The sequence below is a fragment of the Erpetoichthys calabaricus genome, chromosome 2 (assembly GCF_900747795.2).
Source record: "Erpetoichthys calabaricus chromosome 2, fErpCal1.3, whole genome shotgun sequence".
Taxonomy (NCBI): Eukaryota; Metazoa; Chordata; class Cladistia; order Polypteriformes; family Polypteridae; genus Erpetoichthys; species Erpetoichthys calabaricus.
The window spans coordinates 199,741,171-199,761,191 of record NC_041395.2 but is presented as its reverse complement, the minus strand read 5'-3'; the positions used below and the strand labels follow the sequence as shown (position 1 = coordinate 199,761,191).

Below are 20,021 nucleotides of genomic sequence, written 5' to 3'. Positions count from 1 at the left end.
AAGGCATCAAGGGGCACCACAGAATTTTAACATGGTGCCAAACTGCAAAATAAACATTATTTTCCATCTTACTGTAAGTGTTGTCTCATTTCATCTTTTAAATGCTTTTGCGCCTCTAAAGGTCTTAATCTAGAACTTGTAGTTAGCATGCCATACATTAAAGACTTCAGGGTTTTTTTCTACATGTTAGGAAGTTTTTCAAATCACAAAGAACCAACATCATATCCAAAGAACTCTTCCCAGGATGACATGGTGCTTTGTCAAGCAAGATTTTCCAATCTGCTTAATCCAGACCAGGATAGCAGTGTGGCTGGAGCATTACCCAGCTAGCATATGGCACAAGGCAGGAACAAACCCTGGACAGGTCACAATTCCATAGCAGGGTGAACACACATATGCCCACACAGCAAACACACACTAAAGACAATTATGTGTGGTAATTCACTGTCTTGGGAAAGTGGGAGGAAACCAGAGCACCTGGTGGAAACACACACAAACAACATGTAAGCTCCAAACAGGGACAGATCTGGGACATGAACCCCTGTCTCCATGCTGTTAGGCAGCAGCGCTACCACTGCACCACCATGCCACCCTCTTGCCCACTCCCAACTCAGTAAAGAACTCTAAAGCAGGGGTCTCCATCCCCGGTCCTGGAGGGCCACTGTGGCTGCAGGTTTTCACTCTGACCCTTTTCTTAATAGGTGAGCAGTTTGTGCTGATCACTATCCCTAACCCTAAGGGATTTCTTTTGCCTTCATTTCAACTGACTTACTCTTTAAAACTCAGAATTCCCTAATTATTTTGTTTTTTCTAAATTAGTAGTCAAACAATAATGAGATACAAAATGAACTGACACACAACCAGCTAACCTGTGTCCATTACACAATATCTAAAAATAAAGGCAGGTCTCAGTAATGTTGCTCTGATGTGGCCCACAAGACATTTTGCCGGTGTTCTTAGAAAAAAAAGAAAACCCACAGTTTTGGAAATGTCTGCTGCAGCAGAATGAGAGCAGCAACCAGCCATGGACTGATTTAACAACAGGTTTAGTGAACAGCAAGAATCAACATCTAATTAAGAAATTGGTTGGAGTTTATGGATCCAGCTTAGCTGGTGGTCTGTTGGTCATCTCATATTGCATTTCTGTTTCCCGTTTAAGGAAAAAAAATAAGCAATTCAGAGGCCTGAATCTTAAAAAACAAGTAATTTAAAATGAAATTAAAAGAAGTTAAGTAACAGCAAAAAATGTTCACTAATTAAGAAAAGAGAATGAACACCTGCAGTCACTGCTGGAGTTGTTGACCCAAGCTCTTAAGTGCCATTAAAGAAGCATTATCTTTAAGAGTATAGCGCCCCCAGCTGGACTTACTCTTGCTTACACCCAAAGCTTCTCTTGACACTACAGTAGGCTACTTTCCAGCGGCCCCTTGATAGGATCAGCGTGGACTGCTTTTAACATTATCTCAAAATGCACAATTCCAGCCGTTCAGAACCTATTGATCAAAATTCTAAGCAAACGTGCTTGTTCCACACACGCACATTCATACATACAGCGGAGAAAGTTAACGCGGTGCCGAGAAATTTGCAGCAGCGCAGCTTGAAAGTCATAAATCACTATGATGGGAGCCTCGGCAGAGCAGATCGCTTGGGAACACGCCAAGCACATGGGCTCAGGAAATGTTCCGATTTTGTGTTGACACGTAACACCGAGAGCTTGGACTATAGAGCCTGCTACTTCCCAAGCAAATTTGCGTCCTTTATAACGGAGGAATAATGAAAACCAGTCAGCTTGATGACTCCGCAGAACAAAACGGTTACGGAGCCGCACGTCGCTTTTTCAAATTATCAGACAGCGCGTTCCTGCCATAAATCAGAAGGTCCGGACTTGCAAGGCGCAAAGCACTGGGCGCGTTTTTTAAAGACAGAATGATGAGCGGCTTCTGTTCAGAGCGCACTGCAGTGAGAGGGGATGTTAGACCTCTTCCAAATAATAAAAGACGAGCATGAAGTTATTATTCTTATTCTCCTTCCGATTGTTCATTTTGCTCATCCTTATTAAGTACTGAGGTCGGCACACGTGGACACAAGGCGGGGACCGGCCCTAGACGGGATTCCAAATCATTATTTTAAATTACTTCATTAATGATGGTGATAACTTTAAATTAAACTCCAACTGTCTGATTGTATTTTGATTTTATACTCCATTTAGGCTGGTGGTTTTTAACTTTACTCAGAACCTGAGTGAAATGGTGTAGCTGAAGAGAAATGGGCAATAAACGAGTGCGATGAATGTGTGCCATACTTCTAGGATTTTGTAATTGAAAGGCTTAAACAACAGAAGCAGGGTTGAAGGGTTTGCGATCATTCAAGCATCCGCACTTCCATTAGCAGCCAACATGGGACACATTTTTGCTCTCAGAGTGCACCTCTCCCTTTATCTGAACATGACATTTAATGGTATACAGCACATGGTCTCTTTAAAGACTGTGCACACTGTTCTTGTAGTCATGCAGTGCTATATTATGTCCTTTGGGGCTCCATGAATATCACAGATTGTGATGTATTTCTTTAATTTCCTACTCCTGTTTAGTGAGCTAACCAGGCTGTGTGGAACTTGACACACTCCTCCTTGGATCTATAGGAGCTCGGCGGTTCAGCCCCAGTACACCCTTTAGTCCAAGTCTCCTCACACTCCTAGTATTCTGTTGACCCAAGTACCCTTGGCACAAGTCGCTTGACAAATCAGTGAATCATTGTTTAGCGTAGGGCTGACCAATCCTGGTCACGGAGGACTGCAGCAGCCGCAGCCAGTTTTCTTTTTTTAACACCAAACCCAATTCTTGTGGTTAATGGAACGTGCCATTTAATTAGACGCTCTGCTCCTTGTCACCCTTTTTTCTGCTGAGTCAGAAATTTCTACCTGTGCATATATATTTTCTCTTGGGAAAATCAAACAAAATATCATTTTGTGAACCACAAAGGATTTCAGTCCAATTAATTAAAAGAGATACATTATGATAATTATGGGCTGGGCACCAAGTTAACCATTTTGTTATATTCTTCTATGCATTGTAAAGTGATAACTGTTAAAAATAATATTAGTAATAAAGCAAAAAGAACATGAGTGGTGGCTCCAAGACTAAGGATCTGGTATATGGAAGTTTGCTGATCCTGTTACTGCCAGAAGGGATACTACAGAAAGTCATCACCAAGTGCCATTAGTGTTATTGAAAGCTGATGGCCAGAGGTGAATTGCTCTGTTCTGTAGACAACTAGATAATAATAACAGAAAAAAGTCACACTAACGATTGCTAACATCCTTTTACTATACACAAGCTTATTTCGTAATTTCAAAAAGTAATTTGCCGCTGGAATGATAATGCGTGTGTGTGCTTTGATGGTCTAACAAGAAAAATATTGAGCATGTGCATAGCATGCAATCAAATAAAAAGAACTGAGCAGACGTTTTAGGCATATGTTCAATTTTATCATGTTGAAGTTTAGTCCAGATGTTTTAGCATGGGCAGAGTGGTAGTGCAGAGCTGTCATTCCTGCTTAACAATGCCTGGGTCTGCATGGAGTTTGCATGTCCTCTCTGTGTATTTATACAATAATTGGTATCATTTGCTGTCAGTGAGTGTACTCAATCAAAAACGTTCTCCTCAGTTCTTTTACTACCATATTCTCAGCAAGACATCAACATCATTTGGGAGAGGGGGCTTCCAATGCTTTAGCTGCTTATATCATGCATCCAGCCTCTTATCAACCAGAAGCCCTCCAGAATTCCCATCCAATGATTTTAGACCACCAGCTGCTGATCTTGGAGGGGCAAGGCCTTGCTCCTCCCATTCAAAGTTCTGACACTGCTCATTGACAGCTAGAAAACTCCAAGGGGGACACCCCCCTCCCCCCCCAAAGCCAATATTTTACAATCCAAATCAGACATTTGAGGTAAGGGCTTCATCAGAAAGGGGAGGCTAAGACGCTAATAAGTGCTGAAGCTAACAATGCCCTTGCAGCAAAAGTGTCTCATAATGCATTAAAAACAATGTCATAATTGATTAGTGGCACTTCAGTCTGTTTCATTGTCGATGGGCTCTATCGTACACTCTGCCTTTTCATTTTCAGAAGGGATAGTACTCTTATGGGCCCTTAACCAAAAAATTGCTACTGGGGTGCTGTAAAAGGTCATGCTGAAAGACAGTTTTCACTTGGGGATTAATACAGCATATCAAATCAAATTTAACAAGGGTATGAAATAATTTAAAACAAGAACTGGAAGCTGAATACACTCATGTACACTAAGAGCTACTTTTCCTGAATCTCAAGGTAAAATTTGCATGGTTCATTTCAGAGAATGGAGAGTGCTGAGGTGAGCCTTCTGATTAATTGAGAAGTTCAATGATCGACAAGGGTGGGCATCAAATTAACAAAATCAGCTGAATGAATGCCTGCAGGTATTGCTCACTACTGGTCTCCTGCCCTTCATAAATCAGTTTACATGCTTTAGCAAGTCAGCAACTTGCAGTAAACCTCATCACCTTGTAAGATCCAAACATCCATTTTTCTGACTGACTTTGCCAACTTGGGCTCATACGAAGTGGGTGTCGAACATGGCAGAACTGGGCCTAATGCAGAAATGAACTCTGGACCTGGTGCTTTACTAATATTAACATTTGATTAACTTAACTGCCAACTGCGTTTTTAAGGGGGAGGTTCTCAGTTTGGTATGTTTAATGCAAATTTTGTGGTTTCAGCCTAAGATTTTGAACAAGGTGGGAACTCATGATCATTTAAAATTAATAATCATGTCCTGGAAAAGTGGAGGAAGCTTTCAAAAATGTGACACTGCTGCTGGAGACAAAGGTAGATGAACATAGACTGCTTTAATAGACCCCTGTGAAGTCAAGAAATCTTCATGAGATGGGCATGTTGAATGATAGGATTCCACTAATGCGTTTTGATGGCTACATGAAATGTAGTGAATGAGAAGTCACATCATATCCATTGCAACCTAGTTTGATTTTTACCTGCCATGCCTTCCTCCTGTGAGGTGCTTGCATGTCCTCACTGTCTTTTTGGCTGAGGACTCCGGCATTCACCTACATTCTAAAATGTGCTGACAAATCTAAACTGGCCAAGTCTATGTGAGAGTGTGGACATGTACATGTGTATATAGCTTGGCATATCATCCAGGGTTGGTTCCTGCTCAGTTCTCATTACTGGCGAAGCAGGGTTCAAAGTCTGTCAAAAACGTTACATAAATTGTGTTTAGAAATGGACAGATGCATGAAACGTTCAGCACTAGGAGAAAGTGCAGCATTCTTGCTACTGGAATTATGTCATGAGGTATATGTTACGTTTAGAGTGGTTTTTCATACAAGCACACATTCCAGCATAGATTTGTTCATCTTCGTTTTAAAATCACTGTTCAGAACCTGAGCCAGTAAAAGCTTTTCCTTTCCTAATTTCATTGAAATTGATTCATTTATTATTAATGCTCATCATAAAGTAAATGAGTGTCACAAAAAACAGTTGCAATACAATGCACCTAATAAGGTCTGCTCATGGCACTTAATTATTTTAGTCTTTCAGTTTCTAGTCCAACATTTTTGATTTAAAAAAAAAAAAGTATTAGTTGTGTAATAGTAGTGCTATGCACTGCAGCTGGACACTCTGGGAGGGCTGCGCGTCTACTGAATACCACGGTGTGGCTACAAGCGCTTGCCGGATTAGGTACTGTCTCAACGGAGTGCTCTGATAAACTCTGAGAACGCATTGCCATTTACCTCACATAGCCTTGTCCACTGCTGTTCTGATTCACTCATTTTGAAGAAAGAAGAATTATTGAAAGTTGAAACTGCTTCTGCCAGGGTAATGACATGGACCCAACATGATGAATACCTGTCACTTGCATGAAAATGGCTTATATTTAAAATTGTACTTCTTTTTTACAGTGCACATAATTTTAACACCACAAATTACTGGTTACCTTCACTTGTATTTTAGCGACCTGCCAGGCAGTTGATCTCCCTGACGCCAGCCTTCTCAAAATTCACAAGACACACTATTCATTCAGTCTTTTGGCTGCCTCCCTCTCCCAATGCCTGTTTATGAACCTTTTTCCAATTCTAATTTAAAAACTGACCTCTTCTTTTGCATTTAAATCTACTTGCACATGACTGTCTTTTTATTCAATTCTTATGTAACATCTATGCTAATCTTTATTGTTCTCCACTGTCATCTACTCCATAAAACTATGTTGTTGTTCACTATATAATTGTGACATGGAAGCTGATGTATTTGCTTTGTAACATTGTCTTTGTTTGCTAAATCAGAGCCATATGATGTGATACTTTAGGAATAGTGCTGTACTAAATAAAAATGTATTATTACTAGAAATAGCATTCACTATTAGAAAGCACTTATTGCTAGTTTTATTAGTGCCTGCATTTATTAAGAAGAGCTTTATCATTATAACAATACTAGGGAGTTCCCCCCTGCTCGCTTCACTTGCCAACCCCCCCGGCCTGTGCTACGTGCCAGCCACTTCACGTCTCTGCCGCTCGCGTTGGGGTGCGTTCAGCCCCCTCTTCACAAGGAGATGCGGTCACTCCTCTGAAACCCCTTCTTAAATGGTGATACAATGGGAAGCAAATACAGTTTTTTTTTTACCTCCTCTTTGCTCGATCAGTTGCTGGCTTGCTGCTGTGCCGCGTGATCTGCATCTCGCGTGGTGCTTCAAACATTTAAAAGCCCATACAGCAGCTGTCCTACTCTTTGTGTTTTATTTCCGGCCCTGGGCGTAGTTAAATCTCTTGGCACAAACTCTCGTCTCACAGGACGCGAGTTCTTGATATTTTTTAGTTTATAATTTAAAAACAGAATAAGGATCTGAAAATCTAACAACATCACATTAAAGTTCGATAAATTCTGAAAAGAATGCTACCAAACATATATACGTAGGTTTTAAAATAAGCCCGATTTAGAGCGTGACATAAAACGTCACATAAAATCGTTGCACTTTTAGGCTTAGGGTTTTATATATATTATATATAGTAGATTATAACAATAACAACAAAAATAATATATATAATAACAATGATAACAGTCACTAGTAATAATTATTAACATTAGTCAAATCCACTCATTCCGGTTAAGGGTGGTAAAGAGTTGGTGCCCATGCAGGGAGTGCTGGGCACAATCTCACATGGGGCAGCACTTCATCACAAGCACACTCTTACGCACACTCACACTCATACAGTGCCAGTGCAGGGCCAGCTACCCTGTCTTAAATTTTGATTAAAGAGGTTTGGTAAAACAATTTATTATTATTTTTTTTTATTTTATTTTATTATACTTTATTAATCCTGAAGGAAATTACTTGTTTTTTTCGCATATTCCTTGGGGTCCGAGCGCATGGTCAGCCATTGTACAGCGCCCTGGAGCAGTTGAAGGTTAAGGGCCTTGCTCAAGGGCCCAGCAGAGTAGCACCTCTTTTCGCAGTGACTGGGATTCGAACCGGCAACCTTTGGGATACCAGCACAGATCCTTAGCCTCAGAGCCACAGGCAGCATCAGTTTTAATAGCGTTGCTAGTAGCTGTTTTATCAGTATAGTCATTTATTATGAACACTAGTGCTAGCAGCATTATTATAATACTTAGCATATTATCAATTCAGCCATTTTCAAGATCATTTAATCCAGCTTTGGGCAGCAGGCACAAACTAACACTGAACAGGGCAAAAGAAAATGAACGTGTTAAAGAAACAATTTGGCATTTTTAAAGTCAAAGGTATTTTTTCCCAATCATGGTATATGTCAATTTGTTACATGAAATTGTATTCTGAAGTATACAGTATTTTATAACTTTAAAAAGCTAGCTTGCTCTTGCATTTTACCATGGAGCTAATGAGTAGCTGGGTCCCAAAGTGAAACATGGCTTAAAATTTACAAAATTCTTCCATTTTCTGAGGCAAATATGTTTTTCAGTGTAGATCCATACCTTAAGATTGTACACATATTGTAAAACAGCATATCCATGTTATAAAAGAGAAAAAAGCAAACTGTTCAGCCAATTTTAAAAGGAAACTGACTGATTCACTTTACCACTCGACTTTATCCACGGCCACATTTTAGGGCCTGGGGTGTGGATTCACCTCAGAACGTCATTGCCAAGTGCTGTTATTGTCACTGAAGTTTGATATCTAGGTTGTGAATTACTGTCTCTGTTCTGTAGACAACTAGACGATAATAACTGAAAAAAGTCACACTTATGATTGCTTGCATCCTTTTCACTATACAGAAACATATTTTGTAGTTTCACAGAGTAACTTGCTGCTGAAATGATAATGCTTGTGTGTGCTTTGATGGTCCACCCCCACATTTTGCAATCCAAATCACACGTTGAGGTAATGGCTTTATCAGAATAGGGAGGCTAAGACCTTAATAAGTGTTGAAACTAGCAATGCCCTTGCAAGAGTGATTCATAATGCGTTAAAAAAAATGTCATAATTGTTTAGTGGTGCTTCAGTCTGTTTCATGGTGGATGGGCTCTATCGCACACTCTGCCTTTTCATTTTCTGAGTATTTTTTTCATCGTATATGTACACCACATATCACAGGAAGTGTGACGTGCAGGTGGCTTGGCTCTTTCAAAGATGTAAGGCTTTTATTAAGAACTCAATCAAAATGACACCTTTTATTTGGCTAACTGAATAGATTACAATATGCAAGCTTTTGAGGCAGCTCAGTCGTCTTCTTCAGGCAAGTACTAAAGAAAGGGCCTAAGTTGCTCAAAAGCTTGCATGTTGTAATCTGTTCAGTTAGTCAATAAAAGGTGTCATTTTGATTGACTTCTTGTTGCATCCATAATGGCTAACATGGTACAACACCCTGCTACTAAAAGTTTTTACTAGAAATATAATGCAGTGTAATCACTTCAGTTCAGATTTGGTTTCTTTTTGTTTATACTGAGGAAGAAAAAACATTATTAACTGTAATGATTATAAGTATTTAACTCACAATACCAATGAATGTATTTTGTATTAATCTTGCTGCAGAGAGCTATATGACTTATTATCTCTATATGATTTGTTCTTCATTTAGGTAGAAAAAGAATTAAGCTTGTGCACAGAATATGAGACTGGTTTGCATTCTTTTATGAGAAAATGCTGACCGCTTGATACTAACAGAACACCCTGTGATATTATGAATCAATGTGACAGTTTCTGAATTCTTGCTTAAAACTATAAGAAACATGTCCCTTATCTATATATATATAAAATTCTTTTCGCATTTGAAACGGAAATTACATATGACCATGCGATATGGAAATTACGTATGACCACAGAACATATTGTAATACAGGAACTAATCACGTCATTTGTGGAATCCATTTTTATATCGTCTTTACGAATTGTTATAATTTGTGTGAGAGTTATTTTACTGATATTAAAAAGAAGTAAACACAAACACACCAATCTATCCCATAGAAGTGCGCCCCGCGTCGCCCTCTCCCAGCCCTCCTCTCTGGAGTACAGCGCTGAGCTGTCCGCTGCCAGGCGCATTCTGACAGAGAAGTTTTATTTATTCGTCCACGTGACTGTCGCGAAAACTGCCACATTGTAACTTTTTTTTTAGTTGGCAGTACTTGATAGTAGAAGAGATGAGGAAAACAGCTTTGCATCTTTCTATTTTTTAACTGCGCCGAGCTGTAAACAATGTGAAGACGAGACCGCCTTCAGCGGTGAGGGGTCGTGAGAACAAAGTGGACGCTGCTCCGCTGGGTCGAGAGCTTCGCAGTTTCGGGCAATGTCCTCTCTTCTCGCACTGTTTGTGACACTTCAAGTACCCCGTCGGCTCCTGGGAGAGTGGAAATCTTTGCGAATGAGTGTAATCGGCGCCATTGAAGCAGGACTCTGTTTGTAAATTGCCCTGTACGACTACTTACTGTCCCTTAAGGTGAGTTCGGGTCACTAAAACCCCGCAACATTCAAGGTTGCTTTTGTGATCAATTATTTTAAGAAGATGGAGAGTTTACATCTAAGAAGATGTACAGACCTCTTCATGTAAAGTGTTGGACTTGGGAATTGTTTGTACCTTCTGCCCGTTAAGCACGGAAGGGCAGTGTCCACATTTATCAGAATTATTTTTCTCTTAAATCACAGGCACATAGTGCAAGGTTGTCAGAAATTTGGACGATCACATAGAAAATGTAATTTCTATACCACAGCAGTTGTGTAGCGCCTTTCAAAAGGGATCTACTACCAAGAGATGATCCAAATACATTTTAGCTGCTGTTAGTACTACTTACCTGTTGTGTTATACCGCCTTTAAAATGTAGTTTACCCGAAACCACTCCAGTAGTGCTCAATGTATCTTTACTTCTTAAAATGTTAATGTTTTACTGTTTAATAACTTATAGACTACATTTTATTTTTTTGCTTTGCACTCAGTGAGTGAAGCCATTGGGTAATCAGCTAGTGGATTAATAAATAAGGATTTATTAAGATAACCAAACAAAATATAATGAAGATATTAAAGCTATAAGAATGTAATTTCTTTATAACTAACTAGCTCGCTTCGCTCACCAACCACTGTGTTTGGTTAATCAGATATACAATTTTAAAAGCTTTTTTTTTCTTTGGTATTGTTTCAATTTCATTATTTGCACTTTTACTTTAAAGCTTCATCAAAAACAATATAACTGCCCATGAGTGAATATTGTTTCTTTTTCTCTAATAAATAATCCAACTTTTTCTAATGTTTGTCCCTGTGATTTGTTAATTGTCATAGCAAAAGCTATTCTCATGGTAAACTGTAAACATTTTAATACAAATGGCATATCACGATCTCCTTTGGTGTCTAATGTTATTCGCGGAATATATACATCACCTTTCTTGTTGCCTGTTAAAATTTACATCGCTTCTTTGTGATCATAAATATACACCTGACCGAATTGTGTATTCTTTGAAATTAAACTTGTCGTTGCTTTAACTGGTGCGGGACCACAGATTCTCATAGCGTACGGTCCATTATTGTGTAAATCCATGTTTTGTGCATTGAATGATGCGAAGGCAAAAAGACTTTGTTTTCCACTCTTTGCCTTTTATTTCTGACCTTGATTTGTCCTGCTATTTTTTCATTAAAACCTGGTTCTGATGATTAATTACCTGTTGTTTGCGCTAATGCGATCTTTACTATCTTTTTTTTGATACTGTAGCGACTGACGTAATAAAGTGTCACAAAAGTTTTACTTGAAGAACCGCCGACTTCGTAACCCCAAACACAACTTTCTAACACCCTCTCCAACCCCTCCTACCCCGGGTCTCGCCCCCCCTTACCGCATCAATCAATAACCCGCTATCAGTCTTCCATGCTGTACTCTGCCCTCCCTCAATCGGACCTAACAGTCACTTAAAACAAAAAAGGCTTCAACTTGGCTGGACGCTACAATACTTTCGAATTTTACTGCTTTCATATTCTGTACCTTTCTCTGCATGTGTATCGCGCCATCATTTGTTTGAGCCTTTCGAATTCCACTGCTTTCACAATCTCTTAGCTGCCTTTTTTTCTCTCCAACGCTTTTGGGTCTCTTTTCTCCGCGCTGCTCTTTCTTCTTTGCTTAGTCGTTGATGTTTCATCTAGAACGTATTGTCCTTATACACTTTATATGTGCTGAGAGCACAGGATCTGTGTGTGCTATGTGCCTTTACATGGCTGAGTGTTTTTCTGGCCGTGCTCTTATTTGTAAGTAGGGCATGTCTTGCAAGAATCTCATGTTCCACGTCCCCGGGACAATCTCTTGGCACCAAGTCTCATGTTTACGGTCCCAGCGAGATGCTCCGTGTCTTCCAAGAACTTCCGAGAAGATCACGTCTCGCCGCCCTGCTTTTCCTTTCCAGTATTTTTTTTTATAATAGAGAGATGTACTGAACTATAAGAAACTGCTTTTAGACTGTCTTGTGTGTGTGCGCTGATCAGGGCATATTTCCTAGGAATGTGAGTGCCCTGATAACTCTTTATTTTGGTAAGAAACTCTGTGCACTCCTGCATGTAATAAATCAGGATGTGACCGTAACTTACAGCAATCTATGTATGACCTCAAAATGAACTGCCATGTTTTTTTCTCTTTGGTTAATGAATAAGCTAAGTAATAAAAAGAGAGGATTTTTTTTCTTTTAGGCAGGCTATTTGTTCTGACCAGTCAGTGGCACTGAGCTGGAAGGTGGGGCGGCAGTCTCTTTGACTCATCAAGAATAAAGAAATTGCTTTTTACTTTAAATTGGTGTTTGTCTTCTGTTGTTTTCGACTTCAGCGTCCACAGTACAAAGTACAATGAAACTCTAACATGCTCTTTTCGCTATGCTGCCACTTGGTGGGAATCTTGCTATGTAGGCTACATAATACAACAACACAGAATTTTACAGGAGAAAAGTAGCAAAAAAAAATCACATGAATGGAGTCCAAACCTGTCAGTTGTTATAAGCGATGGCAGGAAATACAGTAACTGCTAAAGAAATAGAACTGCAGAAGCCAAAGGAGGATTATAAACAGAATATAGCTTGAACGAAGGGGAGGCTGGGCTCTCATAACTTCACTCAGATGCCTGCTGTGAGCAGACAAGCAAACAGAGTGCTCCTAACAAGCAATGACAAAACATCTTAGTTTAATGGCTCTCTGTCCTCCAAGCTTAACATAAACCACAAGTGTGGTTTATAATTAACACTTTTGCAATTTGCAGTACTGTTTGCTATAGTCCTTACTCTTTTTTGGTGATTTATGAATGTGCAGACTGAAAGGCGCCATATAAAATAAAGTCTTGATTAATGAACCAGTAGCCGATTAATTAATTCCTTGCTGTTACATTAACCAACAATTTCTTCTTGGTTTTGGTCTTTCCAGGAGGCTTCATTTACTTCATGTGATCAGAAGGGTTTCCTTCCAGGACACTTCAGAAGGTCATATCTGATATTTGATCTAAAGAAACATAGAGAAACCATTTGAAACCTTGCCGAATGAAAAAGCTATAAATGCGCCAGAACATGACCTCCAATCTGCTTGTGAAGTCTATTGTGGACTGTTCCTTATTCCAGCACTCGCCTGACTGCATGGATAGGTTCTCCTTATGACACACAGGGTCAGCTATGAGATTGTGCTGCACCTTAGGTGCTCTCAGGTACCAGCAGGATATGTTTGCCAGTCAGTTGCTGCTCAGCATACAAAACAATGTAAAATGTGCTCATCACTACTATTCCTGTTTCGAGTAATGCAACATTTGGAGGGAGTCCAGTGGTCTCACACACTACTTGTTCCTGAGCTTTTAGAATCATATTCTATTGTATTGAGATTAATCACAATAATGTTTTACAGAGAACAAAAAAAAATCAAATAAAACATTTAGAGGAAAAGCCAACCAAATTGCACTCCTTATACAACCCAGTTTTCAAACAGGAAGGACAGTAACTTTAACTCCTTAGTGATTTTTGAGCTTCACTCCTCCACACTCAAGAATCAATTGGCGTTTGCTCCCAATAGTTACCTAACTATTCACATGATTCACATACATTCACTTTAGCCATGAATATCACTTAAAGCTTGCATGTATACTTCCATAACTTCCTTGGATATGTAAGGTGTTACAAAGTTGTGGTGATTTCTGGCCTGTTTTCCACACTGACTTTCATTAAGTGTTTGTGTGACTGAAGGCACAGAGACACAAAGAGGAAGGTGTACAGGGAATCATGCAAGAACACCCTGAGCATGCCTATCACAGACTCCTGTCAGTTTGTATTTTTGGTATTCATCTTCTCCCAGTCTACATAGTTTTTTGTGTTACTCTTCACTTCCCATACTTTTTACTGCTAGCAAGAATCAATGTGGGTCAAAGCCCATTTACAGCCCTTGGCATGGTGGACGGACTTCACCCCTCATTGTCCAATGCGGGTAGTAGGAATTACTAAACTTCAACAACCTGTGAGGTATTGTTGTCCACAGCGCACATTGCTTCAGTAGTACAAATGGCACCATTTTGTGTATATACCTTGGATGTTAAGGAGCATAAGCCTTTTGGTGTACAGAACAGGCAAACTTTGACTTTCATAAACAGCAGCTAGTGGGTAACAGCACCCACTCAGTATCATCAAAATTCAAAAACTTTGGGATCCACCTTGGCGTCTGGAGCGTGTGCGCCTTAACTTTTAAAAATGATGTTCCTCAGAAGATGGCGGCCACGTATGTTGCCTAATAGATTGACTGGCAAGCATTCACCACTGGTCACTTCCTAACATAGCATGCAAAAATGATAGTATGGTTGCAGCCTTTCATTCCCCATTTTGAATCCACATGTTAATTAAGTGGTCAATCTTATGAGGTACAATCAGAGGCTCCATGTGGACAATGCTGCCTCCTCTAGATTGTATAAGGGCAGTACCCTATAAGCTATTTGCCTGCTCATTTCTTAAAATGAGAACAAAGTTCTAAACGTCTATTTGTTGGCATTCCATCAAAATCCGGAGACCAACATTGAGAATATTTAAGTGAATGTTCTGAACTGGTGTGATCTAGAGTGGAAACTTTCCCATAAGACAAATAGACCACTATTAAAGAAGTTAAACAAGGCGGAAAATGATCTGCTTCATTGATAAGGAGTCTAAAGCATGTCAGCCCTGTAGGCAAGACTAAATAACAGGATCCTGCAATCCTGAAGGTTTTTACTATCCATCCATCCATTTTCCAACCCGCTGAATCCGAACACAGGGTCACGGGGGTCTGCTGGAGCCAATCCCAGCCAACACAGGGCACAAGGCAGGGAACCAATCCTGGGCAGGGTGCCAACCCACCGCAGGACACACACAAACACACCCACACACACACTAGGGCCAATTTAGAATCGCCAATCCACCTAACCTGCATGTCTTTGGACTGTGGGAGGAAACCGGAGCGCCCGGAGGAAACCCACGCAGACACGGGGAGAACATGCAAACTCCACGCAGGGAGGACCCGGGAAGCGAACCCAGGTCCCCAAGATCTCCCAACTGCGAGGCAGCAGCGCTACCCACTGCGCCACCGTGCCGCCAGGTTTTTACTATTTAAATGAAAAAAGCTGTGAGCAGAGCAGTTCAGAAAAACAAATGTGTACCAACTAATGGAAACTGCTTATGGGCCCCAGCAGTCAAAGTTAATCTTTCCTAGGTCAGATAATAAAAAAATTCTTCAAAGACATGTCCTCCCCGACCGCTCACCTGATCCACTCTCTCCGCTGCAAACACGCTATCTTTAGTTTTGTGATCTCAAAATTACTGTGCTGCACGGAAGTCATGAAAAAAAATGACTGCATAAGGCATATCCATTACACCATACAGGACACATTATCTTTAGTGCAGGTTGATAAGAAGTCTTGACATTTAGTGGAACTGTAGACTTGACACAAAACTATTTTATGTGAAATGCTAACAATACATCAAATTATCTGGCAGTGAAACTGTACCTGAAGTCAACATTTTTAAAACTTCAATCTTTTTTCCTCAGAAAGCCACTTAATGTGAAGTTCCGAAATGTGGTTATGCCTTACCATTTTCATGAAACTGACAAGTCATAAGGTGAAATTGATGAGCCGTAGCCCAGACAGCCAGGAAATATATTACAGATAGACAATTTTCTTTTTCTTTTACCCCTCTGCTTCCTAATCTCCATACTTATACTGTACATTGCAGTAACAAAGATGCTACACTGCAACTAGGACTTTGAGCTTCTTTAACATACATCGTGTCATTTTTAAACCTGCTTAATCCAATTCAGGGTTGTGGAGAGCCACAGCCTATCCTGGCATCCATGTGTACAGGGCAGGAAACAGTCCTGGTCAAAGCTCAAGTCTATCATAGCCTTTTAATGAACTGACCTGTAAATGTGACAGGGTTTATACTGTATATGGTTTTATTCAATATAATAATTGATTACTTTTGAACTATTAAATGCTTTACAATACATATTAGGAATGTAAAACATAACATTTACAAACCTGGTCCATCCAATTGAAAAGGCAGGCACAGCCTAATTAAATAGTCTTGTTTATTTAGCAGACACCTTTATTCAAGGCAACTTTCAGAGCAGAATATGTGCTATAAAATTTGCTTTAAAAATCAAAACATTAATCCTAAAATAAAATTAGCTTTAACTGATTGATTAACAATGCAGTAGCTATGAGAGTTCAGTACATTAAGGTAGGCTAAATAAATAGGCTATATGGCATCTTGATGCTACCCGGGTTATATTCTTAAAAATAACTGTTCTTTAATGGCACTTTATGGTTCTTTACTGGGTTGTGAACCTTTGCTTGACAAATCACCATTTCATTCTGGAAAGTGTTCTTGACATATGAAGTTGTTTCTTTGTGCTCGGAAAAATGTCCTAATATGTAGAATAAACTTAAAATTTTGTTAATGTATGGTGGACTACCGAGCAGTATACTAACAAATTAAGGAGACCTGGACTTAGATTGTGTTATTGTAAACAAGAATCCTTTAGAAATCATGACCATTGGCATTTTAAAAATTTGTTACCATCTATTCACGGTTATTTACTGTATGGAGCCTGTTGCTGATCTAAATAAATAAAGATTATTTCTGGAACCTTCATGTGGATGGGTCTAACAGAAACCAAAAATGGTTCCCCTATGGCATTGCTCTACAGAACCACTCTGGAACCTTAATTTTTAAGCGAGTAGGGTGGGGTGAGCATAATGAAATAAAACAGTGTGATTTGTGTTTTGATGGTGCAATTATAAGCCTTTTAAGCCATTTTATTTATTTAAATTTGGCCTTGGCCATCATTACACCACCATCACAATTTCCCCAGCACTCCTTCAGCTTCACATTTGAAGCTGTATTCTGCTAGCCATTTAAGGTACTAACAACCCAACAGCTACTTAAATCTCATAACGTATCGCGATCAATGATCTATTTGATCTAAACACAACACATTTTTCCCAGTTTAAATTTACAAAGACATTCTGAAATGATACCCAGTCAATGCTGAATAACATAGCTAGTTAAATAATAAAAAGTTTCTTTAATTATATACAGACCAGGTTATTGACAGCAAGACTGGATAGCCAAAGGTTTTCACTTTTTCACTGATAGCATGGATTTTTTCCCCATTATTTTAATTGTTCTTTATCAATGACTTTCTAAAGCATCACATTATTTAAATTGTACATACAGAGTGCATCTAAACTAATAAAACAAGGCATATATGCATATAAAATCACCACAGTTATAGTTTCATTTGCTATAACTTAATACAACCAATTGCTTTCTCATACAACTACTGGGAATTGGGATTTTTGAGGGAAATGATCACCTGTCCCACAACTCTGAACCAGAATAAGTGGGTTTGAAAGATGGATGATAGACTTTTGTTTATTCAAGTACTAACTAATTATAACTAAAATAATTTCCAGTATAAATATTTCAGATAAACAAATAAGCATTCTAAATTAATCTGCAGCCAAACCCTGGTGGCATACACACATGAGAAACAGACTCGCTCAATTCAAAATTTAACTGCTGTTAACACTGTAAAGATTATTACCAGGAGTAAAAACATCACCACTACCACATTACATATGTAAATATACATTACAAATCTAAATGAAGCTGTGGTGATACCCTACATATGAATATTATAACTCAAAAAAGCTCCTCAGTAAGCACTCACAGGCATACTAAGTACAGCGGGTGCTGGAAAGCAATAATGACACAGACCAGTTCACACTATACAAGTCTGTTATAAGAAAAATGTACAAACATATCAGTGTCATCTTTGAGCTAATGACTAATACTTATGCCATAGACTTTAAAGAATATTGAGGGCTGACTGTTATTACCCTTCAAAGGACGGGTGGATTCTTGATATGGCGCACAATGATTTTCAACTGGGCCACCATTAAGCAAGTTATCTTAAGCTTCTAGAAACACTTGTTCTCAGAAAGCTCAAAGCCTTTAATAGTATTAAACAAATTAGCTTTAAAAACAAAATTCTCTACACAACCCAGGACTAGATTAATAACAGTTATATCTTTAAAACATAAATTCCTAATAATTCCCAAGAAATCTGTATGTTGTTAACCTGCTATCATGCATATTCTTATTTACAGCTTTAAGATGTACAGGAACAGGTGCTGCTAAAGTGATGCAGCAACACCCAAACCAAGAATGGAATACGATATTGCAAGTTGTTTGGCTTGTTGTACTTCAACATCCATTTTATACATTTAAGGCATTGGAAAATAAATTTCTCATAGAAATTTCACCGGAAAGTACAGATTTAGTAATGCTGGATTAGTCCAGGCCATTGCTTTAAATTTGCAAGCACTAGCACCACAGAATCTTACTTTCAGCCACGTTCAGGTCATCACAACTGTAAATATATTCGGACTTTGCTTTTGGTTTACTTTTTGCATCCCTATTTCAAGAACATTTGTTGTACGGTGAATGGAATGTTTCTCATTCTAAATGTCAGAGCTTAACACTCAAATTTGGACTGATAACAATGACAATTAAGAACAACAATAGTAAAACTAAAAAGGTAAACAAAATAAAATAAGTTCCAGTTTATTATAAAAGCTATCATTAAAGGCCTTCCAGCATCCGCGACGCACGATACGATAACCCCGCTATGCCGGTTATTGAAAATGATTTTTTTTTTGTTGTTGTTTTTTTTAACTGCATAACGTCAGAAAATAAGCAGTGTCATTACCTTCACGGAAGCAACAGAATTCTGAAAGGTGTTAACTAAATTGTTTTTGGTTGGCATGATTTTGCTCAGGCTGTGCCCTTGCAGGACTATCCACTTTCAACTACCACTCACTCGAATACATCGTCGTTAAATCGGCATGAAAACAGACGTATGCAGACAAACAACACCACGAGACGAAGTTGTCAGCCGGTCGAAGTTTTCACCACGCTGCGGTGATCTTTTAATGCATGGGGCTTATGTTATGTGCGCACACGCAGCTCACACCCATCCTGCCCGACACTTGGCTATTTTGTCGTTTTGCTGCTGTACTGGGTACGAGAGAGTGGCCTCAGGGCTCCCTTTTCTATCACCCAGAATGAAGACGCAGAGATTTGCAACTCGCCACCGCAATGGCAAGCAGCACGAGGCGATCGCTGCGGTATCCCAGTGTACGCACAAGAACACACACATATAGAGGCGTGAGCGTGCAATGAATCGCTGGGACTGCGCTAATTCTGCATGGGGCGGAAAAAGTTGCCTTACCTTTGTTCTCCATGTCCGGCGGTCTGGATCGATGGGGTACGGGGGATGTGCTTTAAAAATTGAGCCCTGGTCTGCACTGCCGGTTCTTTCCCTCCCGTTTCCTAATTCCTGAGGCTTGCGGAGCTGCAACCAACCATGAAATGAGACTTTAGAAGATAGGAGACAGAGAGCAGTCTGGGCAGTCAATGTGTGCCCCCGCGCGCGCGCGTGTGGATATGCGCGAGAGAGGGACAGAGAGAGAGATGATGGAGATGCTACGCAGCCACTTCGTAGCTGTGTGCAGCATCTGCTCTTTCTGCTATTACCTGCAATCGGGAGCTGTCCTCGACGCGTGTGGTGCTGCAGCCTCTGACGTATTAACTACTCCAGTGACGTCACAACCTCACGCTCAGGTTTAAGGTGACATGAAGGAAACTAGGAAATTAGGCACGTGGGGCGGCTGGCTTTCATAATAACCTTTTACTTCAGAAAGTTAGCAGACACCGTGAGCTGATGCTACCGCCGCAGTGCTGACTGCTGCAATACACCGGAGTAAGAGAATGTGAAGAGACAGAAGCCTCATATGCCCCGCCCGTACGGCAAAATCGCCTGAGTTAAATTAACTCTTATAGCGTTAAATTAACACTTAAAAGTGATAAATGTGATCATCAATTCCATTTTCTATACTTTTTGGTGGCAAATTAAAAAAATTAGATTTCCTGTAGCCCTGGCCGCCCTGTGGGACAGCACGGTCTTGCTATC

The 20,021-nt window shown here is 39.7% G+C and overlaps 1 protein-coding gene across 2 annotated transcripts in view; it reads right to left on the bottom strand.

The window, feature by feature from the left end:
* fgf12a (fibroblast growth factor 12a) overlaps positions 1-19,741 on the bottom strand; it is a 268,355-nt gene extending 248,614 nt beyond the window's left edge. The window contains exons 1-2 of one of the 2 annotated variants that reach the window (XM_051922259.1): positions 19,586-19,741; positions 19,281-19,403 (exon numbers count right to left, since the gene is read on the bottom strand). In XM_051922259.1, coding sequence (XP_051778219.1) covers positions 19,281-19,293 — 13 coding nt within the window. In that variant the 5' untranslated portion in view covers positions 19,294-19,403; positions 19,586-19,741. Of the gene's footprint in view, positions 1-19,280; positions 19,541-19,585 lie in introns of those variants that run through there. The other variant, XM_051922258.1, reaches the window with a different exon arrangement.
* Between the last annotated feature and the right edge of the window lie 280 nt (positions 19,742-20,021).